This window comes from Spea bombifrons, chromosome 4, assembly GCF_027358695.1.
Source record: "Spea bombifrons isolate aSpeBom1 chromosome 4, aSpeBom1.2.pri, whole genome shotgun sequence".
Classification (NCBI taxonomy): domain Eukaryota; kingdom Metazoa; phylum Chordata; class Amphibia; order Anura; family Pelobatidae; genus Spea; species Spea bombifrons.
Genome location: NC_071090.1, coordinates 65,738,993 through 65,765,917, shown reverse-complemented (window position 1 = coordinate 65,765,917; position 26,925 = coordinate 65,738,993). Strand labels below are relative to the sequence as shown.

General features: G+C 38.3%; 1 protein-coding gene across 1 annotated transcript; it reads right to left on the bottom strand.

Annotated features, from left to right (window-relative positions):
- Window positions 1-857: 857 nt before the first annotated feature.
- Window positions 858-26,201, bottom strand: UPF2 (UPF2 regulator of nonsense mediated mRNA decay). Its single transcript, XM_053462116.1, has 25 exons — window positions 26,098-26,201; window positions 25,876-26,004; window positions 23,285-23,335; window positions 22,477-22,583; window positions 21,911-22,278; window positions 20,551-21,330; window positions 19,644-19,804; window positions 19,278-19,475; window positions 19,040-19,186; window positions 18,664-18,767; window positions 17,689-17,774; window positions 14,365-14,473; window positions 13,257-13,370; window positions 12,680-12,796; window positions 11,182-11,367; window positions 10,735-10,938; window positions 10,262-10,537; window positions 9,769-9,952; window positions 9,464-9,600; window positions 8,496-8,600; window positions 8,115-8,213; window positions 7,005-7,172; window positions 4,261-4,402; window positions 3,236-3,356; window positions 858-2,047 (listed from the first exon to the last, which is right to left on the bottom strand). The coding sequence occupies exons 5-25, from the start codon at window positions 22,258-22,260 to the stop codon at window positions 2,038-2,040; spliced, it is 3,798 nt and encodes a 1,265-aa protein (XP_053318091.1). The 5' UTR covers window positions 22,261-22,278; window positions 22,477-22,583; window positions 23,285-23,335; window positions 25,876-26,004; window positions 26,098-26,201; the 3' UTR covers window positions 858-2,037.
- Between the last annotated feature and the right edge of the window lie 724 nt (window positions 26,202-26,925).

The following is a 26,925-nucleotide window of genomic DNA, read 5'->3' as shown; positions in this document are numbered from 1 at the left end:
ACTGTTGATTAGCTAAGGATCTTTAAACAGTTTCACCACATAACTGTAAAACATCCATGCGTGAAATAAAAGCACAAAACATAATGTGCCTCCATGTGTAAGGTAATAGACGATACCATAATAATTGGCCATCATAAAGGCAAAGTGTTACGATGAGTTTGAAGACAGAGGGTCATAAAGCCTATTTGCTAAAGGCAGTTAGAACAAGAGCTGTGGTTTCAACTCCCTCACTTCACAATAAATTACAAAGAGCCAACACTGGCAATCTCGCTGGCTCCAGCTCAGATAGAAATGACAAAGATGGCCGCCTGGCAATCATGGTGGGCTGTGATCTCTAAAGCAATAGGTGGTGGCTACATGAGCTGCCTTGGAGCCACCTGCTAGATACAAGTGTTCTCTGTACTTCTAAAATCGCTGACATTTACCGATCCCTAACAATGCCTGCTTTAGCTTTTATGGGAAGAGGTCAGAAATCCTTCTTTACGTTCTTTCAAAAAAAGTAGCGTTTTTTTGCTGCAAGAAAATGTTTTCAATTTTACTTTACAAGTTTGCTAGTAAGGTATTTTACATTTGTGAAATAGAAACCAAGGAAATATTAACAAGAAAGCTTGATAAAAATATTAAATAAAGCATTAAAAGGAACTGCTAGGGGAACAATATAAAAACTATTTTTTCCAACTGACAATCTTTAAATAAAAGAAATCTGATGCATATTCTATGCCGTTTTAGTTCTATGAAACAGACTGTAGCATTTTTAGAATGATCTGTATTTGTGGTGATCTGACCGTTCCAAAAGCAATCATTCCATTTTCATTGTGCTTTAAGCTTGTGAAGAAAAACATTAGGAAAAAAGTGCATAGAATTAACAACACTTTATTGCAGCATTGGTGAAAGTTATCTTAAGCTGGTGAACATTGTGCAGCATTTCTGTTGGAAATGGGACAATTTTACAACTGTATTTTCCAACATGCAAAACTGAAACAACCCCCCCCCCAAAATCTGATGTAAGGAGTATAGTACATGTGCTCTTACCCGACTGCAAAATCAAACCCAAATCTGTATTAAACCAAGAAGAACAGAAAAGCCCAACAGATTTATTCATTTTTTTCAAAGGAAAAATAAAAGGACAGGTATATCTATACACATCCACACATTAACGCTTTCACATCCCTTTAGCTATTACTCCGTAGAATGTGTGTGCTGCCGGAATATAGTACTTAGACACACTGCTTTATCTGAGTTTTTGCTGGTATCAGAACGGGATACAATTTTATTGCACCGACACTGCTATATGCACTTTTCTAGGCAAAGCTGTATTTTGTGCGTGCAGATTTTTAACTTTTGACATTAAGGGGTCAGAAATTCTTAACATCTCACTGCAAAGCCATGTGACATAAAACAATCGCTCCTCCTACTTCACCTATAGTAAATTCTTACACACAAGAAGAAGAAAAGTGTAAACGAAAAGCCTTCTTGAGAGGAACAGCATTTCTTATGTACTCCTAAAAATTAGCACTGTAGGACAAGTCCATTAAACGTTTCCAGCTTTCTGCCAGTTCCTGCAGCTTCATCTGTTGAATTGGAGCTTCTGAATCAATTTGTCCTCTGCTCTCCAAAGTATGACATCATGTTAGCCTCTGTCTTCTAAAGCTCCTTGTCGACATCCCCCATATCAAAAAAGTTTAACTCAACAGCAATCCACTCCTCTCTTACATCTTTTTGTACTAATAACTGAACAGCTTTCTAATAAAATCAACCTCTGTGCTGTTGTCCTTCCAACGTAAGGCCATTGAGAAGCCTTAGCAAATATGCTCTGTTTGTGTGTCTGTTGTGTCTAGCCTGGAAGCTGCATCTTTTCTGGTTGACGCAGAAGCTGGTGTTCCTGCCCTTCCTTACTACCCCAGCCCTGCCCCAGGGTTCTGTCCTGAACTCTCTGCTCTGAACATGCTGTGATGTGTCTCATCTCATTCAATATCTGGAGGTCTCCACTAGCCATGTTGTCATACAGGGCCCAATGGATAAGGACATACCGCAGGATCAACGTCTCCTGTTAGAGAAAGAAGGCACCGATTAACCATATCTCACACGGAGGATTTGTAAAAAGAAACTGACTATTACTTGCTTAATACGATACTTTGTTTTAAAAGGTGGATAATACAAGAAAAATTGTTGATGACAAGGATTCTGACCAAATCAGATGTTAATACAACATATTGGAGACTTTTCTTTTTACTACAATCTCAAAACTTAAGTGCAAGAAGAAATAGTCCTACTGTTATATGAAGCCATAAACTTCCATAAAAGAAACTTTAATCTTTCGGGGAACCCAACTGGATATCCCAGGCATTTTATAGACCAGATACTGGTGAGTGTCACTGAAGACCAAACTGAAGGTTTATCTATTTTGGTGATTATTGCTAGGATTTAATATAGCACTCAAGTGTGCAACACATACGGTAGCTGTACACTGTGTATTCTTACATCATTGGATGATCTATTGATAATTTAACCCTTCTAGCAAATTCTTTTTTTTTTTTTTTTAAATCACCAAATTAACCATTTTCTCTACCATCGTGCAGTTTAATATTAGCCGTTAACGCACGTTTTATTCATCTACAGCAACAGAACAGGTTTGGAGGATGATCATCCGTAGCCCAAGCGACAAACTGAATCAAGCACTAATAATCCAAGCTGTGCAGGCATAAAGTCTGGATCTGAGACAATGCTTAAGATGGTACGGGCAGACTGAGCACTGTATTACCTTCACCTGACTGTAGATAAATGGTTTATCCTGCAATTTAAATCCAATGTTTTAATCTGCACAGCCACTAGTGATTAAGAAAATTGCTTAAAAGAGGATTTAATGGTTGAATGATTCTTTTTGGGTTTAATTTTTTTTTTTTTTTTTAATTACTGTAAAAATGATGTGTTTTCACCAGGCTGCAGTGATTTTAGAAACAAGCATGCAATAAGGGAGTAAGTTCATTGTGTATCTCATTCCAGGAAGGTTTGTTGACCTGTAACTCCCATGATGTTCAGCAGCCAAGGAGGTTGCCAAATGTTGCCTAGGCCTTTACTTCTGTTATCATCATACAATGTTCAGTTTTATAGAATTGCAAATTACAACATGAAATAGAATAAGCTTGAAGAGATTGTATTTTGTAGTGAGTGTAGATATCAGTAATGCATTAGGTCGATACGATTGGGCTAGTTATGATAAATACGCTCCCCTCACCTGCCACCAGTTTTGAAGATGAGATCTGCATTCGGAGCCCCTTTGGGGTGTTGGTACCGAGGGCGGCGCTCTCTGTTTGTATTGGCAGGAGCTGGACGTTGAGCCAGAGACTGCAACATTTCTACAAAACAAGTAGCTCACAATAAGAGTATTTTAAGCGAAGACAATTTTTTTATATCAGTGCATATAACCATGTTTACAATGCATACTACGTGCTGGGGTACATTTGCTTTCAGAGCACATCTCTGACAAATAAAAAGAGTTTAAATGTACAGCAATATTGAGAAGTGTAACTTTTGTTGTACATCCACTAAGCGGCCTACATGGGCATCAACAGAGCCCTCAGTTTAATCATGGAATCAAATCCATAAGAGTCAGGGCAGAGAGCATCGTAGATTTATGGAAATGTGGTTAGTCAGAGACTTGATTAATAGGTGACATGTGGAAAAAAGTGTATAGATATAAACTATAATCTACACTGTATAATTTTACCTATTCTGTACATTTGTATAGGTTAAGTGATCATGTATATCATGTGCTAGCCAATTTCTAACAAAGCATCACCACCTTCTGTGTAGGACAGCACACGTATATAAATATTTAAACTATACATAACATAAAGAAGGAAACTTACTTCCACTGATTTGTTAATAGTAAATGAATACTGTCTCATATCCCCCCCAACACAAATCATCCACTATTAATCCTGGGATCATAAACAATGAGCTTCCCCTATCCCTTAAAGGGGATGTTACTTGGGGGAAAAAACTATTGTCTCAACTTTGCAAAAGAAATAAAAATGGTTGGAGTTCCCTTTAAACCAGAAGAAAGCTTACCTATAAAATAGAAAAGAACACAATGCCATTTTTTTTTAAATATATATATATATATATATATATATATATATATATATATATATATTTTAAAATGGATATGAGTACCATAGCAAGTGTTGCCGTAAAGTTTTCCCAGTGCAGGGAATGACAGGATGTTTTATAAATGGAATACTATCTAGAACACAGTACCTTGATAGTCTTCCTGTTCTTGGCGTTCATTGATGTCCAGTGTGAGCTTCTTCATCCTCATCCTCTCCTCTTGCTCTGCTTGCTGTTGGTTCCAGTGGTTTGCAGCAAGTTGCGAAGACATTGGAACATTCAGAATCTTAAACTAAAAAACACAAGGGGAAATATTTTAAGAATGAACCTATCCTTTATCGACTGACTTGTTTAGGGAGTTTTTTTCCTAAATCAACAAACACTTTTATTACATGTAAGAATACAGAAAAAATTCTATTGTATCTCAATCATGTCTGAACATTGGCACCCAGACATGTGAAGGATGCTTGCGCTGACATGGGTAGGATATAAAGCTGAGCTTAGCTGCCATATAGATATGGATTTGGAGAAATAAGCAGCTAATACATTTTGATTGGGCTAATTTCTGTTACAGGTGCTGTTTTATTACATTGTAGCACTGCATACTAGATCATACAACTAGTGTTTTAAACAAGACTTTGACAACACAGCCAGAACCAGTGGAACATTTGAATTTCGTTTGCTTTAAGAGTTCTACGAGATGGGTACCGAGCAGAGTTTCTGTGACTGCAGCTGTATTGGGGCGAGTTGCAAGACGTATCCACGAGTGATATCATAAATACAGTGGAGGGGTCTGAATCACTGATCAAATTATAGAAAGATTTTTTTTTACAGCCTTTCTAATGGTGTCTATGCTAAACACAATCACTGACAAAAGTTAATCTTGTTTCGCACTATTTAAAAAAATTCTCCCATTCACGCAAACATTAAAGTCTCATACATAATACAGACAGTGCAGCTAAACATACACAGTAAGGGGGTATTCTTTACAATAGCTAGGAACACACAGAGTATGTTACGAGGCAAAAGTTCAATCCGCAGACAGGTGAACAACGAAGGAGTGTGAGGGCAGTCCGTTTACAAGCCTGAACTCTGAACGAGACCCAACAACGCAGGTGGTGTTATTCTGACTGCAATCCTTTTTATTCTCAGTGCTTTCTGAGCTCTCGCATATGAATGGCTTTCCTTTTATTGTAAATAATACACGATGTAAGAGATAATCCTTGATACACAGACCCATTATTTCCCTTCACGGTACATACAACAGTACAGAGAGCGGACAGGAAACACAATAATGTAATGCTCATATCTAGCGCTATATCAGGAGTCAGGATATCACTTCCTGATGATGGTGTAGCGTTTCCACTCACAAAGTAATCATTCACCTTGCCCAGTTCCAGCAAAGTCTTTGTCCGTCTATTAACCCCTTGATTAATAGTTCCATAATTTTACTATGACCTTGGTGAATTTACAGCTATAACTGTATACAGTTCTTCAATCTCTAGAGATTTTTAAAAAGGAGCATTTTCCAACTTGGCCTGTAAGGACCATTACTCAGAGTGTTAGGATTTCTCTTATTGATGTAATGTATAGTCCTACAATTAACATTAGGCACGTCATGGCTTTGGAGTCATCAAGGAACTCAAGTTGTTACTGGACAATTCCCTACTCCTTTAAAATGATCCTTTTGGCTTGAAGTGGTGCATCTAAAGTAGCCACACTAATCAAACGTAGGGGATTTGTCACTTCATTTCACTCATCTAAATCTGCCATACTTTGAAAACGGTCAAGAAAATGAACAGACCTTTCACATACTGGTTGTATTGCATTTGTTAATTCTTTTTGTGAAGGTCAAACAACCTATATGAGTTTTCATCCTAAATGAGCTAATATAAACATTCATACATATAATAGAGAGGACTATCATATCACATTGCTATCATTTGCATTCAAGTCTCTATAAAGAACAGCCTACACCTTGTCTCTACTTCAAACGGTCTTATTTTAGCCAACATACTTTGGTTGCTCACTAGCCCTTTTTTTAGACCACATTGCTAAAAATAAAATAGAACAAGGAAATCAAAGAATCAAAAAACACTTACTGTTGACTTAAACTAATATATCCTTAGCATTCATGACTGAATACACATTGATAGATAGTGTTAATGAGTTAGTACAAAGTATAAATACCAAGCAGATGTGTAATACATTTTCAGAGGTAATACAAGGTACTGGATTAGACTCATACCTTCTGAACATTTCAACATAATCTCTCTCTCTCTCTCTATACATATATATAAATATATATTTTTTAAAAAATATATAGCATTAGGTATTGCTTTAACACATGCTTTATTTAAATATTAATAATAAAGTCAAGGATGGTGGGAGCTTTGCTCTAAAGTGTATCTGCCACCTTCAAAATATGCAAGTGGCAGGACTGGTTTCAGGTAAAAGTATACATGTACATTTTGCTAGCATTCAATACTTGATAACGAGAATGCTTGATCTAGACAACGTATCATGGCATAGTTCGACTAGGCCCAGGCAAACAAACCTCCCTGTGTCCAGCCCCACAATGGGCCAGTTACAAGCGGGGATCTTTGATCTCCCCAACTGGCCAATATACTAAATGGATGCTGTGCCGACTCAGCACAGCCTCCATAGACTTCAGTAAGTCTGTGCGCCTTTAAGATACCAGTGTCTTAAAAGAGCACAGCACCTATTATTGGAATCAGAGATGCTGACCACAGAGGTGGAGGGGACCCGGGCCGCTACTCTAGGTTGGGCAGCCCCAAAAGGTAAATACAGCAGTGTACTGTCTAGGATTGACACCTCATGCAAAAAGTCACAGTAAGTATTTTGAAGCTAGTTCCACAAATGTAACAATGTACCTGCTGTTTGTTACCCCTCCTTGTAAGCATCACAAATGGCATTGTATCATCAGACTCAGGGTCTCCTTCTCCAGTACTCAGGGGAGCCCCTTTCTTCAGCTGGCTCTTAAGATGCAATGGAATCGCAACATCTAACTGATGTACCTTCACAGATTCCCCAGTGCGTTGCTGGAAAACAAAAGTGAAGAATTAAGTACTGCATATGTGGAAAGAAGATCAAATTTCAAAAAAAATAAAAGTATTTATAGGGAATTATCTAAAGAAATGTGTACTTTTACAATACACAACAAATTTCCTAAACTGATGTAATATTGTTAAACCTTTATTAACAAACAAAATGGTTTGTTTTTGGTTGTTCAAGCCCATTGTGCCCTGAGATTTTTTTTTTCTGTTTATTGTTTATAAGCGGTTTTCCACTCGTAAAAAGTTAAGTTAAAAATGAACATAATACATGGGTATATACCAATATTATACCTGGTTACATCTATAGTGAATTTGCTACTAAACACCCTCAAGGCAAATAAAAAGCCATGTATAGAAAGGAGAAGGGAGGATATGGTACTCCTTGAGACAGATTTTGTTCCTCCATTAATGCATCTAACTGTAATATGCTATATGTAATAACCAAGTTTACGGCATATTCCAATTCTTATTATACCAATATGTATAAAACCAATGTAATGGAATAATTGTTAACTGGTATCACATACTTAATATTCTGTGTACTTCCCTTTTTTTCCTCTTATTTCAGTTGATAGTGGGCAACTAGTACACATGTGTACAAACATGCTTTTTGTAATGTTCTCCTACAGGTTAAACAATATGTTGGTAAAGAAAAAAGGACAGGGACCGAGGTCATGGTCATGTGACTGCTCTCTATATACAAATACATGTGCATGGGTTGTGATAGATTTTTCACACATCATGCGCTTGAAGAATTTGCCATAGAGAAAACAAAACGGCTTCCAGACACGGCCTTGGAATATATATAACTCATAGTAAAAATCAGATAAAGGTCATCGGGCACCGCTCAAGTTGAAATACACTTTAGAATGCTGTATAGCATGTTGCATTTGGATAGAAGAAGAAAAACAAAGGAGAAGCACATACCTGAAGGTTTTCGAGCATCATTTTGTCGAGGGCTTGAATGAAATCTTCATCCTCGGCACATTGTAAATGTTTGATGCCTCCTCCTTTAATCATCACCTCCTGCACAGAAAGGCAAGGCTATGTAACTTGGAAGGCTAATTAAAATCAATCTCCACTAGGCCTGTAAGACCAACCGCTGTTTGGGACGCATCTGTCTCTGAAAGAGCTACCTGGGATGTATCTAGCCATGCACTGGTATTCTCTACATGGATCTGGATGCAGGTTCTTAGGCTTACCGTTTACCACCCACAGCTAAAGCAGATTAGATGACTGCATGACACTCTCAAAAGGCTTTTCTTAGAAGGTAATTGTTAGTCCGATAAAATAAAAAAAGATACATACAGTGTTTTCTTCATCAGTCTCATTTTCCTTGTTTGAATCTGTCAGATAATCAGTATTTTCCTCCTCCTCTTCCTCTCTTTCATCATCTTCATTCTCAGAAGCATCCTGGAATTAACAAAAATCTTGAAAACACTGTAATCACAAGACAGAACCGCATTTTTACACACCATCACAAGGTGCCAAGCACATTTTCTCCTGGGAGTTTTCTTTTGGTCCGTAACATAAGCATTTAAGACTTTCTAGAAACATCACATTTTTCTCAAAAGACATGTACACACCTTAGTCAGAACAACATAAATACTGCATGCAATAAATACAAGATTTGTGGTTTGGAAACAGTGTGTGTATAAAGCAACAATTTCATTCATTAGGAGTAACCCGGCAGGTTTTTATTGTTTTATCTGCAATGGTTGAGCCGAACGGGAAGCCAGAATGCTGAGCAATGTGGTCAATGGCTTTCTTTCGTATGAACAAACAATAACACACTAAATCCAGTCCCACTACCTCCCTGGCTCCAACAGTTATTTTCGTGTAAATATATAATGACAAGTGCCTAAACACTATCATCATTTCTGCTTATTAAAGAGGTGGGAGCAGTTATTGCTTTTTATCTACAGCGCCATGAACACACCATTTAGTTTTCAGTGAAATACTTCTTAATGTACACTATATGTTTTAATCCAGTCTCCTGGAACACAGAGCGTTGCTTATAATGTTAATGTTTGTGAATTATTGATAATGAGGGTTAGTAAAAATATTTAAGGATATCTCCTGAAAGGGTCAATGGCTTGAAAGCTGGTTCAACATACTATTATTTTCCAAGATTATGAATGTTAAGAAATGTAAAGGCCATTTTTAAAAATAAGAAAATAATTTGACAAGAAGGTATAAAATTAACAGACCTGTCATAAGACACCTTAATAAAATAAAAAGTCTTTAAGCAATGGCTTATACACAAAAATACTAACTTCTTCTGGTTCATTCATCTCACTTTCATTCCCAGATTGTTCCTCGGTCTCTGCTTCTTCCTCTTCTTCATCATCGTCATCATCCAAATGTTCTCCCACGCCCATGGAATGCTTTGAATCTTTGTCATTCACAAGTCCTTATGGAAAAGGCATTTAGAGTCATACAGGGTTCCCAAAAAACAAAACGAAAAACAAAAAGGAGAACGGCACGTAAAAAAAAAATAAAAAAAAAAAAAAAAAAATAGCGGATGATTTTCCTTTGATAAACCCAGCTGAGAGTATGTAAATCATTAAAAGATTCTCACCAAGCTTTATGAGAATCTCGCGTTCCAAATCCTGCACTTGCCGGACAGCTTCATTTAGGGAGTTACACAGTTTCATCTTTGGCCTGAGCAGTTCCAATGTATCAGTTATCATGTAATCAATATCTATTGGAAATGGGTGATCTTTAGTCCAGACATCTAGACCTTTCTTCCACCAGACATAACGCTGAAACATTCAAAACAAACACGATTAGGTTCGGTAATGTGATGTTAGCTACGGTAATACATTTTGTTGCTTAATACAAGTTACATTTCCTCTTCTGAGCTGAAAAACAATTAGCGTGAAAAAAAATGGGTTGAAGGCTCTTCTTCCATGATCTGACGATTCTTACCACTAACCGGCTGGCTGAAGAACAACAGTTCTTAATTCTTAGTGTTATGCAAACACCAAGGGACTGGAGGGCTGACTGATGACTAAAATATATGAATATTTTAACATTAATTGCCACTTTAAGTTTATAAATACATGGCATACCTGGAAGTAAACCAGAAAACAGTCAAGTTTGCGCTTGCTGGATCCTCGATCAAAGTACTGCCCGCAGGTGTCAAGTATTGTGCACACCAGTCGGATGCGGAACAGGTGTTCTGGTGGGTCCAGGGCACTTGGGCTGCCATCAGGGTTTACACCAAAGGATATAAAAGAATACAGTGTGCGGAATATGACGGCTGACTCAACCATTCGGTAGTTATAAAGTTCTCCAAGAAACTTTACGCTGCTTATCCGACGTTGGTTGAATTTTGGTTGATTAACCTAATGTGGATGGAAAAAGAAAAAAAAATCAACCTGGAACATTAAAGCATTAAAAATGAAAGCTGCTAATGTAAATTTAGTAGGGGGGAAACCACGCAAACATGAATGGCAAAACCATTATTTAAAAAAGCATACAAGTGTAAAAATGCATTCCACTCTTTCCTTTGTAGAAAGTCTTCAGTATCCACTTAGTTTACCTCCATCCCTAGACGTATGTCCTCCAACACTCCATCCACCACATGGATCCCGACATCCTCCTGGTAAAGCACCAGGCCGGCCAAGAGGTTGGCCACACAATGAATACTGTTGTACTTCACATTCCAAATGTTGACCATGCAGCAGATGACATACTCTTTAGCTTCAGGTTCCTGCCAAGACAACTTCCTCATCTGTCTCAAAACCTACAAATGCACAAGAAAAAATAGGTGTGATTATTGTTGACCTTATTTGCATGCACCTACCCAGAATCCCTTGTGGTTGTGGCAGCACCATGAGATTTCTGAGGGAAAAAGCGCCTTCTGGGTTGTCTGATATCTGTAGATGTGTGTTTAATAATACTTCTACTACACCCTGAATTAAACAAACACGTATTGAACTAGCACACATCACGCTAGTAACTACGATTCACTTGAAGCTAGACTAACCTTCTCGGTTGTAACCTTGGAAAGGTCTTTGTACAGAAGTTTTCGGATATACTCTTGCAGTGGAGGCCGCTTCTTTCTCACAGTTTTTTCTGCTGGAGGCGGGTTGCAGTAATAATAGGCATTCTCCACCATAGTAACATATCGTGCATCCAAATGCATGGCCTGTTTCTTGCGCATCATTTGTTCCTGTGAATGAAAGGATGCTTAAAAAAATAAAATAAAAAGAGGCTACATTTAACATTTATTAAAAATTGGACTAAACTTTTCCTCATACTTTATGGTTGACAACGGTTCATCATCTTTAATATAAATGCCTAATCGACACACAAGGCCAACTGTGGTTGAACAAAGAGAAACGTGTAGAACATAGGAATGGGAGAAAGGAGTAATTGTGCTTGGGTTCTCTCTCAAAAAGCAATGCCAAAATTCCCATTTTAAGGCTGTATTTTGCAACCACAGCTAAGCCAGAACATCCTAAAAGGTAGGTTTGCCATTGCTTTAAACAGAGTGCTGATCGTGGATAGCACTGCCCAAAGTAACACCCAGTATGGATTCAGCAGCCTGGTGAAGGTAATTCGGTTGTGAAATACTGTATTTTATCCCGTTTTGCCAGCAGATATAGACGTACCATTCCTAGACTGTATCCTCCCACACACTAGATAAAGAAAAACCACCAAGCCTGATTATTTTGATAATATTGAACGAGAAAGAGGAAAAAAAAAAAAAAAAAAACAATGTCCTAAATGGCAAAACACTCACTAAACAAACACGGTGCAAGTTAAACACGCAAGCAAGAAAAAAACGGACATCAAAATGTTTATAGGTATTTTTCTTCCTCTGTACCTACGTGAGACAAGGGGAGTGATAACAAGCACACACACATTCCTTCTTCCGCAAAACAGTTCCAAGCCAGACGTTTATTTACAAAAGCGTTCTATTACACGGCAAAACACCAGAATCCTCATGTACCCTTGGTGCAAGTAGCCTGCCCCCCCTCAAAGAAAACAAAACATTTCTATAGATACCTAATGCTAACAAAGGTGTAAACATAACAGACAGTACACAATCGTGGTTCATTTTTTTTTTAAGGAATTGTTGAGTGTATGTTACTTTTCGTTTCAAATCTGTCCAAAATTGAAGCCCCTTACCAACTGCAGAGAACTTTTTTGGGGGGTTTATTTTCTTGCACCTAGGGGGCTTGAAGGGATCCCCGCAAGGACCCAGAGCTATGAGACTCTTCTGAAGTCCCAGCAAAAGTGCCGGCAGCAGTGGCCTGCGTGCACCACGCAGACGTTAACATGTATCTGTTTACATAAATCATACCCCATGCATAGGTACAGAGTACTGCTTAAAATTATTGCCACTGTATAAACAATAAATGCTAATTAACTACTAATTTTAAGTACCAACTGCGCTAAAAAATGTTAGAAAAAATATACAATTAATCTTTGCCAAGATCATAGAATGCATTTTATATATAAACAACTAACATTCTTACCAAAAGCACACTAGTGCGCAAGTGTGAATCTGGAGAGCGAAAAAGGAAGCGTCCGCAGGTTTCCAGCAGTGTACACGCCATTTCAATGTGGTGGTGCGAGAAGTCCGACAACAGCATCTGTGGAACCAAAATCATACCCAGTGGGTTTAAGTGACTTGTAATGACTGATTTAAAATACAGAAATATGTACATATCTGAAGAATTGTATTCCTTTCTGTGAAGGTGTAATCTCATAAAAACAAACCAAAAAAACTGCAGATGTTCCCAGAAAATGACATTTAAAAAAAAAAAAAAAATTATATATATTATACATATATACAGACATAGTATATTATAAATATAAATAATACAATATTTTATGAATTAGGTCTCTGCTGTTGCATTTAGTTACAAAATATATTTAATTTACCTTTCACCCAGTTTTTTTTCCTTCTGGAAAGGAACATAGTTTAGTAGTTTATATACTTATATTTAAAATTCAACAGGATCCAAACAAGATCAGGGTTTTAGAAGCACATAGAAGTGTATACAAACTGGGCCAATGTATTAACTGTGCAAGTAAAAATGCAACACAAACCTTTAAACAATGCAGAGTGTCTGTTTTACTAAACATTTTAAACTTGGCAAGCTCGCCGATGAATCTCACAGTCTTGTTCTTTGTTTCAATATTTATTTGATCCTTCTTTCTCACCTGTGGAAAAAAAAAACAGAATCAAAAGACATGTTTCATTAGAGGATATTTACCCGACAACCAGGTGAGGTTAAGGAAAAAAACACCCTCAACACTCCAGGAAATATTAGACAATAAAAACATTTCATAATAAAACAGATACAAAAAATATTAACAACAGATTTAAGGGTGAAAAGGGTCAAGTAAATCTAAAAAATAAAAACCTCACTTCTATGAGGTAATTCTGGCTCCTAACATAACCTACTGGGATAGTACTTCTCAAAAGCTCTTTGGTCAAGGATGTCACTCCAGCCATTAGGAAGGGTTACCCAGGTCCCAAATATGGGGGTGGGCACCTTCACTCAATGCTGGGTTCCATTACCTTTTACTTAAAAAAATAACAGGTCACTAGAGTTGTTGGGCAAAATCCAACAACACAATCTCTAAATATTTAATAAACCAGCATTCCATCTTTAGGTAGCATATATGGGCTAACTTGCCCAAAATGCGATATTGTTGACACTACCTGTAATCTAAATACGATTATTTTCTTAAGGCAGTTAAGTGTAAGGATAAAATGTGAACTTCTATAGTATTAAGCAGTAATAAGGGTTTGGGAAAACCTGCTAATGAAAAACTAGCGGGAAGTGAATTTGATGCAGGCAAAATTCCAGCTGAAAGCATGCTGCAAATGTTTGATGCAGGAAACTGGAGGTTAAGACTAACTTACTCTGACACGATTGTCATTACTAATGATATCACTGATGTGACAAATCTCAACACAACAGTGGGAATCAGCGGTGCTAACATAACAGAGGCCTAGCAGCTTGTCTGTGCTCTTACCAAAAACTACCATTGGTGGAGCCAAGATGGACAAGCTCCAATGGTGTAGGCTGAAATAAATACATAAGCGGTTTAAAGTCACAAAAAAACCCTAAAGCTATCTAGACAGTGCAGAACTCTTTAAGCGTCAACAAGTGAATTATAAAAAACAAAACAAAAAAAAAACACTTACATGAAACCGGAAATCCCCCTTTAACATGGAGCAAAGGTCTTCTGCAACATCAGACATGCATGGATGCAAAGTGGCAACCAGTCTTGCGTAGAATGGTAAGAGATCCAATCTATGTGGGAGATGGCAGTTTAGCTATATGCACTTACTTTTCGACACACTTGCCAGTTAAACATGTTAACACTGTAATACATAGCAAAGCAAAATAAGATGCATCTGTAAATTAATTCTACTTCCCACAATAAATGTTGACCAAGATGACGAGCATAAAATAAAGAAATAAAATATCTGATGCATTTATGACTCCCTTCTCATTCTTGCAGTTGATATGATTACTTAAAAAGAAGTAACATACAAATTCTAAGAGGTGTGCCTTCAATACTGCGGAGATAACAAGGTACCTATACATCAAAATGTATCGGCATAAACGCATTTGCTGAAACGATCTATATCGCATGTAAGGGTAACAGAGAAGCTGTCACAAATAACACGTCTATTTAATTTATCTCCCTTTGCCTTACAAAGGCTGCCTGGACCAATCAACAGCCAACAACTTGGGTTGTAATATTTAAAAAAAAAAATGGTTCAGTCTTAAGTCTGTAGGATTCTTATATATTTCAGATTTTCTCTTTAAACACCTTTGTATTATTTAGTACATACTAAGGCAAAATGAAACATGGGGAGGGGGTCTGCATCAAACAGCCATCCCGGGTCTGATTCAAGAGAAAAAGTTCTGTTATGTGTGGAATAATTTGACTTTAGCTTTCGACAATTTAGGATCTGAGCTCTCGCGCCACTGATAGAATACTTACCAAATAGTATGTCTTCCTAGACGTTAACTTGTCTTTGTGGTTTGTTTTTTATGTTAATTGTTCATTTTTATTGAAAAATTATATGTATAATTCAGGTAACCCAATATATATTTTTTGGGGGAAAGGGACAGATCTGCATTAAGATTATGTATGCCATCCCTTGAAAGGTGAATCAAAGTTTGGAAAATATAACACATTTGCAGGGAACCTTATATGCCCTGAAGCCAGAGGCACTGAGTGGTTATATACTAACCTTTTATAGGGTAGGCTGATTAAGCATCAGTCAGAATCAGCTGCCAAAGTCACTTTATTAGCGTGCGGCTTCAAAGCTGCCGTCTGCAAACCGCTGTATTAACACTAATCACTTTAGACAAGTGTTTAATTTATAAAGCAGAATGCAAGCATTGCCAGTGTCCAAAAGTAAAACTCGGTAAATTATTCAACCGAGCCGTGCACTCTAATACAGTCTCTTTACTGCAAGGATTATGGTGAGAAGCACGGTGTGTAAACCGCTAGGTGGCCGATACAGATAAACATTTTAAAGAACACTATTTTTAACTCCTTCCCATTACGTAGATACCCTTATTTTGCCATTCCATCTGATAAGGAGGCCTACTAATTGGCAGGGTGGATCTCAGCCATCAAATAAGCAAAGGTCCCAACTTTAAACAACAGCCAGCATGAAACAAATACCCCTTCAGAGAGGCAACCTTAAATGTAAGACTTGACAAATCAGTGTAGAAATAACGTGCTTGATGGAAATTTTTAGTACCCAAGAATCCATAGATAAAAAAAATAAGGTTACAATTGAGGAGTCTGAACCATAGAATTTACCCAGCGTTAATTAAATGCATGTCATCTCAATCGATTCAATCGGAATTCTAAATACATTACTGGAATATCTGTAAAGAAAAGTTCATATAAATCACATTCAACTGTCCAATGTCTCCACCTAGTGTCCTGATTACTCTAGGGCTGCAACTAACAATTATTTTCATAATCGATTAGTTGGCCGATTAATCAGGTAAAAAATTTTTTTTTAATTGTTTATTTAAAATAACTGGATGTTAAAAACAAAAACAGCAGAATAATATATATATATATATGCCACTATGCCCCCCAGATATGCCTTATTCCCCCTAATCTTCCTGGCCGATATGCCTTATAACCCCTATGTGCCCCCCGACTTCTTATACACTTAGAGGTGTTCTCACTTTTGTTGCCAAGGTGTTAGACATTAATGGATGTGTGTTGAGTTATTTTGAGGGGACAGCAAATTTGCACTGTTATACAGGCTGTACACTCACTACTACATTGCAGCAGAGTCATTTCTTCAGTGCTGTCACATGATAAGAATATTTACAAAAACGTGAGGTGAGATACTGTGTGTGTGTGTGTGTGTGTATATATATATATATATATATATATATATATATATATATATATATATATATATATATATATATATTATAGAGGATATTGCAGAACATAAATTGTTCATCAGTAGTGTAGAAGAAATAGTAAGCAAAATTTCCAACAACAAAAAAAATTATGTTTTTTGCATGTTTCTATGGTTTCAAATGAAAGCCTTACTTTTTTGGCGAAAAAAAAAAAAAGTACAATATGATGTGTAGGTACATCAAACAAGGAACAGTGAAATCTTGATAAACAAACTTATGGTACAAATGTATGTCATGTACAGTAATAAAAAGCGTTGGTAAGGAAGGGATTAGTATAACCTTTCATTCAAAAAGTTTGCATAGCTGACAAAGAATGCTTTTGAATAAAAACAAATAAAAAGGGATGTCACAGTATCCTTCCTTTTAGACATGTGAGCGTAGACACGTATGGGACAAATTCCCATACAGAGTTACTTATGAAACAAAAAATAACTAATGCGGTTTATGATGGCTACAAAAGTCAACTAATTGCTTTTCTTTTTTGGTTACAAGGAACACACCGGGCGGCAGGTGGCATCTGCAGTTTGATTACGAATTACACAAGTAAAACATTTACCTTTTTTTTTTGACAGGCTTTATATTTAACTAAACAATATATTCTGTGGTGTTATTCTTTAAGGCAGAAGTAACACAAAAAGGAGATTCTATTGTTCCCTACACTGAAAATATACACTTTTATAATTTTTTTTTTTTATTTCACATTTGGTGATCAATTCATTTTTGGAAACATTGTCATACAGGAGGTCCATGCAATAAAAATGCTACTAAGCATTTTCATTTGGGTGGCAAGTACACACGATTCAGAATGTAACAGAGGTCACACTGCCATACTTCGGTGTGAGATTCGCGGCAATAGGCAGCCTTAGTAGAGAGGTCTATGCTTGACTATAGTGGCAGTTGAGGGGGCCAAGGGATATCTGCCATTTTTGCCCTGGCCAGTAAGTAAACTGATCGCCTCACTGTATTACATATATGCATGCACACAAGCGAACATTAAAAACAAGAAGTTTACTTTATAAAAAAAAAATCTGTTTATTAAATAATTTCTTCTTTACCTCTGTCTAGGGACAATGAAGAGTGCCCGGACCAGCTTCCTTCTGTTGGCTTTGGTATTCATGTTCATGCAAAAATCCATTGCTGCCTGCAAAAGCATAAGACTATTAATATGCTATACTAAACAAACGTGGGTTGTGTATAAAAAGGGATGATACTGCAAACTTTTAAATGGGGGTATTACCACCAAGACAAACAATGGTATGGTTCAATTAGCCTAAGCACTTGATTGCTATGAAAGAGAGCGAGATAGAGAGCGAGATAAAATTATATAAATATATAACTCAAGTTAGAAGCTGCACCTGCCTGCTCTTCCTTCATGGGCTTGAAGTCACTAATTGTTGGCAAGAGATCAAAACGGAGTTATTTTCACCCATGCACACAGGTCTGATAAGCCCCCACACGTACTTTTCCAACAAATAAATGCTGGAGCTGACAATCCCCCCAGGCATTTGCAATGGGGGACACCACGGAAAATCAAAGGGACCTCTCAGCTATCATATGTATCAGAGTGACGGCTGAAGTGTCGATTTTAAAGTGGAACTGGCACAGATATGACTTAGCATTGTTAATTGTGTTAATTTCAAACCTTCATAGTTTGCGCTATTTGTCTTACGGTTATGGTAATTATTGGAAACTTCCTACTAAAAGCCATGTGGGAAAGGCCTGCACTACAGCTTATTTTTTGGCTCTGTACCTTAAGCTTAACGCAAGCTGAGGAACACTATTGCTACCATGTAGAATAGTTACCATGGTTGGCCTGCTGTCAGAACAACTAGGCTGTTTATTAATCTATAGCAATTTTACTTCATAATCAAAGCTATTCCCTGTAGAATATTTGACTACTTGAAAATCTGCACCCTTCTAGAACACATATTAATTATATCTGTAAAACAGTTGTGTTATAGCTCTAGAAAGAGTTTGTGAAATCTATGCATACTATTTTTTTTTTTTTATAAAGAAAAAAAAGCGATTACCTTATCTATCAGATCACGGTTGACACAGTTCGGCAACTGCTGGATGAAAGCGTCCACAATGAGCTTTAAATGGGAACCAGTGCTTGCTTCTTCATCATCTTGCTCTACCAAAAACAGGCACATATTTTCAGACAAACTTTTCTTATACATCTAGATCAGTTAGCAAAGTGTTTTTAAAGGCGCCCCTTAAAACTAGGGAGTCTCACACAAGTGCTGAAGCAAAGCTCAATGCAATGTGATAAGGTACAGGCTTATATTTTTAGTTACTGTTGAAGACAGTTCTTTGCAGACAAACTGATCTAAAAATCACAGAATGTGAGGCTTCAGTAGAGAAGAGTATATCTAAATATTACATTAACAAGAAACCATTCCTCACCTTGTTCATCCAGAAGTTTTTTTGTCAGGTCTTCTGCTTCCTCTACCCCTTCAAGCTCCATGGGATCATCATTAATATCCAAAGATTCCAGTTCCAGCTCCAGATCTTCTGTAGTGGACACATCTTTTTCTTTACCATCTTTACTGTCTGAAGAAAGAAACAAGAAAAAGAAAACTTTGTTCAGGACTTACCAGTTGAACAAACCGCATTAAAGTATTAAGGAGAAAGGTAACTGTACCTCTTGAATCATCTTTGCCAGAATCCTTGCTTTGTGAGCTTCGCTCATTATCTTTGAATAGGATTGCAGGAACGAAGGCTTTCAGGTCAATCAAATTCTCATAGAAGTTTCGGGCATCCTCATCTTCCCAGATGCCTCCCTCCAAGTCATAATCACCAGGCTTGCCAGGTGTGAAGATGTCAATGCCGGGTCCATGTTCTGGTTGCAGATCACACAAAAAAAAAACCTTACATTAGAAACCTCACATGACAGTGTTTGTCAAACAACCTTTAGGAAACCTACACACCCTTTAAAGGAGTTCCATTACAGGAACAATTGGTAGGAATCGAGGATGCAATAAATACTTGCATGTTCTATACTACCTACCCTCCTGTACAGGTTTCTCCTGAGGAAGTTCAGGGAGGTTTTCGTCCAAGAGATCAGCAAGGGACTGAGAGTTTGCCAACAGCTTCTGGTAAGACGTTGCAAATTCTTCAAACTGTTTGTGTCTGTCTTCACTCAGTTCCCCCTTTGTATGTAAAATACGTCTGCACAAAAATTACACCAAAGGTAATGCATATTAATGGTAATGGATGAATTTTCACTCTGGGCATTCTCAAAAATATTGCAACTTAATATAAACATGCTCTGCAAGGTGGGATTTAAACCCTATGAAAAGGAGATAATTAGGATTATCATCGGTATATTTATACATGATGTTGCTTGTGATTCATTCAAAGATGCATCTCTACCATGGGCCTTGCTTGTGGAACATGCCAACATAACACGTCTCAATCTTTTAATGAGAACACACGTGGAGGACTGAGAAATATACAAGGACCTTGTTAGAGAAACATCTTAAACACTGCTAAGACAATTCATTTTCAACTCTTATTACTGCCCTTTTTCTTTGAGTAACCTGTTTAACGTGATTACAGCTAATAGGGTAACATGCTAGATGCCAAACTGCTCACATCATACATGTGCCATCACCTAGAGACATTATTTTATCAGAAAAGGTAAGTTAAGCAGTAATAATAATTCATTATTTAGTATGCATGTGGAAATACTTAATCCATTGATATCAGCAACCCTTCAAAAGCCTTAACTTACCTGGGGAATCGAGGTGGGCCAATGACAAATCCTAATGTAAGGGACAGCTAACATTTGTCTGCTCACGCAAGTCTTTCCAAACTATCTTACTAGCATCTATGAGATATTATTTTAACTTATTTTTAGAGGTTACTGGGGAAAAAATGAATTAGCTCCCTAAAACCAGTATGTTACCCCTCACCTGTTCTGACGCTCTATGTTCTGCAGCTCTCTGTGGTCCCTCTTCAAATGCTTAGTCAGACATGTGAAATACTCCTTCAGCAGGTTCTGGAAGGGTTGCTGCTTCTCAGGGCTCATAATCTCGCTGGGAGGAAAATTCAGACTGAACTTTTCCGCAGCATTCTTTACCTTTCTGGGCACCAGACCTGCGATATCATCTCCACAGTGACGACAAAAGCTGATAACCACTGAAACGTGAGTGTGGGATTCACGATCAGCATTAATAATGTTCTTCAGCTGCTCATAGATTAAGGAGAGACCTTCTTTGTCAGTGAAGATACCAATAATAGTTAACTCAGCAATAAAGCGCAAATCTGTTCGCAGCTTAGTGATGTTTGAAGTTTTTTCTTCTTTACGTGCCTCAAAATGTTTCTTCCAAACCTGAAGTAGTGACTGGGCAAAGTCGGCATAGCGCTGGTGGAAGAGAGAGCAGAGGTGCACGGCACAGTTGACATCGGAGATCTTCAGCTTTGCTTCTACTATGGAGGAAGCAGCCTCTGCAATGTATTTGCTGAGATTGAGGCTATTAAAATCATGGGATAACGAATCCCTCTGTTGCTCAGTTATTGTTTTGAGTTTCTTCACAAACGCAGTGTTTTTCTTTAGACTAGAGTCTAGCCTGCTGAAAAAGTTCTCCTCGGGTCGGTTATCGGGGGCGTTTTGGTTTTTACTACGGAGCTCTTTTCTTGCTTGGTGACGTTCCCATGCTTCTTGGTGTAGCTGATGAGCTTCTTCTTTCTCTCTAGAAAAACAGAAAAGGGGTGGGGGCGGTTAGGTAACCAATACACAGACATACACCTTCTTCTATGTAGAATCCACTCATTTAGCCCTTTCCCCTCTCCACAACTAAATGTTGTGCAGGAGACATGTTCAGCCAAACATCTCCCTGCACGCGATATACTAACTTCCAGTCAGATCGACCGGTGGCTTTAGCGAATGCTGCAGGTGAGGGTCTACCCAGACCCTTGTGCACATGTATGGAAAGTGCTGTCATTGATTTCAATGGGCACACTTTCCTGCCACTTACTGACTTTCAATCAGTTGCAAGAATAGTCGGACTAATGGTGGACAGTTTCTGCAGCAGGCCAACCTACTGTGTCAGGTAAGCGTTTTATTTTAGATGTATTTGCCCAAAAAGGCAGTCTATTGATTATTATATCACATGCACAGGAAAGATCTCCTTGCATGATATACTCACCATCAGTGCATTCACAGAAAGGGCTTCCACTGCTTGGGCAGCACTGAATGCCGCTAATGACTTCTCCTTTAGTGGATATCTTGGAATAGTAAGCTGTCCAAGATATTATATTCACTATACTTACTTTACTAGAGACGCAGCAGCTTCTTCTTGCTGTAGAGTTTCCAGCTCCAGCTTCTTTCTTTCTTCATCTTCTATGCTTTTTTCCTCTAGCTCTTTTCTTTTTTGTTCTTCTTCCACCTTCACATGGTCATCCTCTTTCTTTTTGCTATCCTTCTCTTCTTTCTTGCGTTTTTCATCATCTGTTTTCCTCTTCTTTTCCTCAGTTACCTTTGATGTCTCTTTTTTCGGACCCATTTTCACTTCGTCCTTGGCTCGCTCTCGGCTGGCTGTTTTTTTATCACTGTATTCTTTGTCCTTTGGGCTCAGTTCTTTGTCCTCCATGTTTACCGTCTTTTTACGCTCTGCCGGCATTATACGTCTGAGACAACCCTGGAAGTACAAAAGTATCACAGATTTTCCATGTGGCATTCATAAATATATAACCAACACACAAGCATTTATGCATTACAAGCCACTTTCCCTTAGCGAAAAGATAGAAAGAAAAAACCTTTTCCACCGTATACATTCCCAAAGAAGCAAGTCTTTTGAAAAGGCAAACTTTCTCTAGACTGCAACCGTGGCCCTTACCGTCTACTGTTTTGGTTTGTCTTGGTCAAATGTGTTTGTAGTACCGTTAAGCATTGTGTAAACTGTAGGCGACAGAAATAATGCTGAATGTCAGCCTTAGATTCTTCCTATATGGCAAGAAATATCGTGATATAAGAAAAACATAAGACAGCAAAGTAATATCTGGAATATCATGTTTTTTTTCTATCCATAGGGTTTTCATAAAGTGTTTTTTTTTTTTTTTTTTTTTTTTTTTTACAAACGCCTATAATATTACGGGGGGGGGGTCTATAACTTTTGCTCACATACTAGTTTACTGCTTTATGCAATAAATCATATCACCTTAGTTTTAAGGCATGAGTGATCCTATTTTCCTGCTCTCGGGATGTGCATGATTATTAACCCCATTGTCATCTCCTTTTCACTGCCGAGATGCTGATCTTGGTTCATTGTAAAATCTATGATTGTGAAAGTTCACCTTTAAGAAAATAATTTAAACCTTGGCCATGTTCCTTCCCTCTTTAAATGCATTGGATACGTGTTGCATTGCAATAGGACTAGTATAGGGCATATACTATACTCCGTGTCTACATAGACATATTGCATTGCAATAGGACTAGCATAGGGTATATACTATACTCCGTGTCTACATAGACATATTGCATTGCAATAGGACTAGTATAGGGCATATACTATACTCCGTGTCTACATATTTACAAGCCAGCTATTCTATCGAACGTAAAGAATTCTTCGAATAACAAGCAAACATTTACCTCTTGCAAACGTTAGCACTTTAGACTTTAAAGACACAAATACCTAGAAGGCTTACCTTATTATTTTATTTCGTTGACTGTATTTCTTCAGAGATCCTTAAGGAGCTCTGCAAAATAAAGATAAAGTATATTAGTCAAACAAAGCATGTAACAAATTCTAAAATCCCCTTTTCAGTAATAATATAATGTGAGCACAGCTACACGAACGAGACTTTTCTTAAACCAGATTGCTTGCGTTAGCAACCGCACATATTCAGTTATACGTACCATAACTATAAAGCTACAGGTGAACGGATTACAAATATGGCCCCTTAAAGCAGTATGCATGCGCATGTGTGCCCAAAACCCCTCTACACTGCTTTTTACATTTGTGTGCTTCATCTGTGCAGCCATTTTTGTCAGGTACTGACTGCATAAAATTTAAGGCAAAAAAAAGGTTTATTTCTACATTTGCTAGTGAGGAGGCTAATAACATATAGGTGATACTTTGTGCGCTATTCCACGATCTCTAGCAATCAGAGAGATTTTTTTTTTTTAAAAAACTTTTGCTGAATCTCTGGATGTAAAATGGGGAGTCTCACTAATAAAACATGTGTTTACCTATATGGGTGCAAAGATACAAACCTTGCCGATCAGTATTATATTTTACTTATATAGCACCTACAATTTACACAGCACTTCTTACAATAAATACACATATATTTCTGTATCTGAGTTCATTATAAAGGGCTAATTAAACCTCACTGAAGGATAAAATCACTTGATTTGGTCTTTCATATTAAAAACCGTTCACGGTGCAAAACGCATCTGCTTAATGAATCTAAGCCTCAGACTTCTGTGTCTCCTACTACGCGTCATAGCATTACACAAATAGCATTTTTCTACTTATCCCTCTTCTCTATGAGAAGTTGGAGAATGTGCTATTGATAAAGCGAAAACTGAAAGAAAAGAAAATATTTTATTTTAAAAAGAAAAATGGTTAAAGATCAACCACAAATAGCCATGGATAGGCAAAGTGTCCGTGGCAAGGGTTGTGAGGGTCCGTAGAGCATCATTAAATTGTCCACCAGACCCCAGTAAATGTCCATTAAGGTCAATGCTGGTGCCGACCCCTGCAAATAACCCACGGAGCTTTAGGGACCCCATATGTCTGCTTCATCATGCTTGTACTCTACCACACTGAAAGCGCAGAAATATGACTTCATATACCAGCGCTCAGCAGTGATCCTATCACCACAGAAACCAACGTAACGGGCCAATCGGCAGAAGAATTCCACTAGTTGACATGACTACTTTTCAATACGTTAATCAGAATTATTTTAATGTAAGTTCTCAAAAGTAAAGAATCAGTTGCAGAATATCAGTCGTGGCCACTTAGCTGATATTTACCGGCACAACAGGTACAATGCGTCAATTCACTGAAGCAGTGACAACAGGTATGATGTAACGGGGACCATTTAACACCAAACAAGGATTCATCACATACCCTGCGAATACCATTTGTAAACACCCAAGGCATAAATATCGGGGATTCCATCACACTATATGGCCACATATTCGTTAGCCGGCCACTACATCAAAGTACCCCAAGTTTGGCGAGTCCTATCTAACTTTTCATGGCTATATTGCTTACAACGCAGCTGAATCAATGGGGCCGCACTGCATTTTAACCCAAATAAGACTCAAGAAACTTAAAGCCTTCTCGGGACACCATTAATGAGACATCTGTGTGGCAGGTAGGGCTGCTCAACAAAGCAAACAAAATATGCTCTCTTGTTTATTTAGCAGTCATTACTCTAGCAACAACCTGGGAATCTGAATACGCATGACTTTTTTTTTTTTTTTTAAGACTGTGCGCTCCCCTGTTTTCGTATATATATAAGATTAATACAACCTAAAAACGATAGGGGCTAGGGCACCTGGTGCATGCGCTGAATGGATCCCCTTTGGTTATTTATTTACATTTCACCACATCTAGAACACTATCCACTGGGCCATAATTTTTACACAAATAATAAACACATTTAAACAAACAATGGCCAAGCTGCAGGCAAACATGACGGACACACGGTGTGTCAGAAGCCACGGAGACACACCCACCTGCCAGATCAGCTCACCTGTCCACATTACCACATCCTGTCCCCACCATGTGCGACCCCACTCAAACTTACTGCGGCTCCATTCCCATATCAAACCTTGTTAGTCCTCCCCACTGCCATGCTACGTATTGAGGCCCCAAGCACATTGTCACCGCATCCACTGACTCAGCTCCGCAGCTCGAAGGAAAAATAGATCACTAATAGTATGGAAAAACTCTGCCCCCCCCCCCCCTTGTAGCCGATACCCCTCGTGGAATTAACCCACGGGGATTACTAACCCTGAGGCCATACCAGCACTCGCGGGAGCGACTGTACTCGCCGCACGCACCGCAATTGGGGATTTTGACAGCTGGTCTCCACGCGTGACCCTAGGGTAACAGGAAACGGGGAACACCGCCAGACAGAAACATCTTTATTGGAAAAAAATTACCAGACCTGTAACAAAAACTCGACTCTCAAAAAACTCATTGAGGGCTGATAACGATCCTCGAGAAGTCCAAACGCAGGGCGATAACGGAGGACCAGATAGGTGACAACAAGCCGTTTACCTTTGAATTTGTAAACACTCCGCTCCCAGCACGATTCCGCCCTTAGGACCCCGCACGGCGGGCAGCTCTTCCAAAGCCTATGACGTACCTGAGAGGTGAGCGGGGCTCAGCGCCCGCAGTGACATACTCCTAAAACCCAATTTTTATCGTTGGCTTGCTGGTCTGGTTCAGTGCGTATACTGCACGCTCACGAAACGACACATAGAAAACGCATTTTGGTACCGGCAGTTTTTTGGACAACTAAATTTAGGACACCACAGACCGCGGTCGTGGTTGGTAACCTGGTAAGAGGACGCAGGAAGCGGAAGCGTGTTCGCGGGCGAATTGCTCATTTAGCTGTGTACGGTTGTGGTGTGTCATCATTCATGCATGTTACCTGTAGCCGTCATTAGTAATAGTGATGGGAAGTTCGGATCAGTAGAGTGAATCGGATCATTTCGAGTCGTTCATTGAAATGATCCGATTCATGATCCGATTCTTCGGATCACTCAGTGCCACTCATAGGAGTTACTATTTCCCAGTCCCTCCCTGCAGTCACACTGACGATAGGCCCGGAGCTTTTCATTAGAGTCAATGAATCCTCCTGCCTGCCTACTCTGGTGATGGCAGAGAGTCGTGAAGAGAATCATTCAGAGAATGATTCAAATAATCTCACTGACACAATACTTTTATAAATAAATACAGGATTAATCTTCACTGCCCCCAGGGATTTAGATTCCCCTTAGTTTGCCCCCCTTTACCTCTAACTGCACCTTAAGTTAACTTTATTAAATTAAATTAACCCTCAGTCCTCATCATTAAATTAACTGCCCCTAAATTAACACTATCTCCCTCTCCCTCTCTGAATACAGTAATATAACGCCCAGCGCTGTATACAGTAATATAGTGCCAAACAATGTATACAGTAATATAACCACTAGCGCTGTATACAGTAATTTACCGCCCGGCGCTGTATACAGTGATTTACCCCCCAGCACTGTATACAGTAATATAACGCCCAGCGCTGTATACAGTAATATAACCCCCCAGCGCTGTATACAGTAACATAAC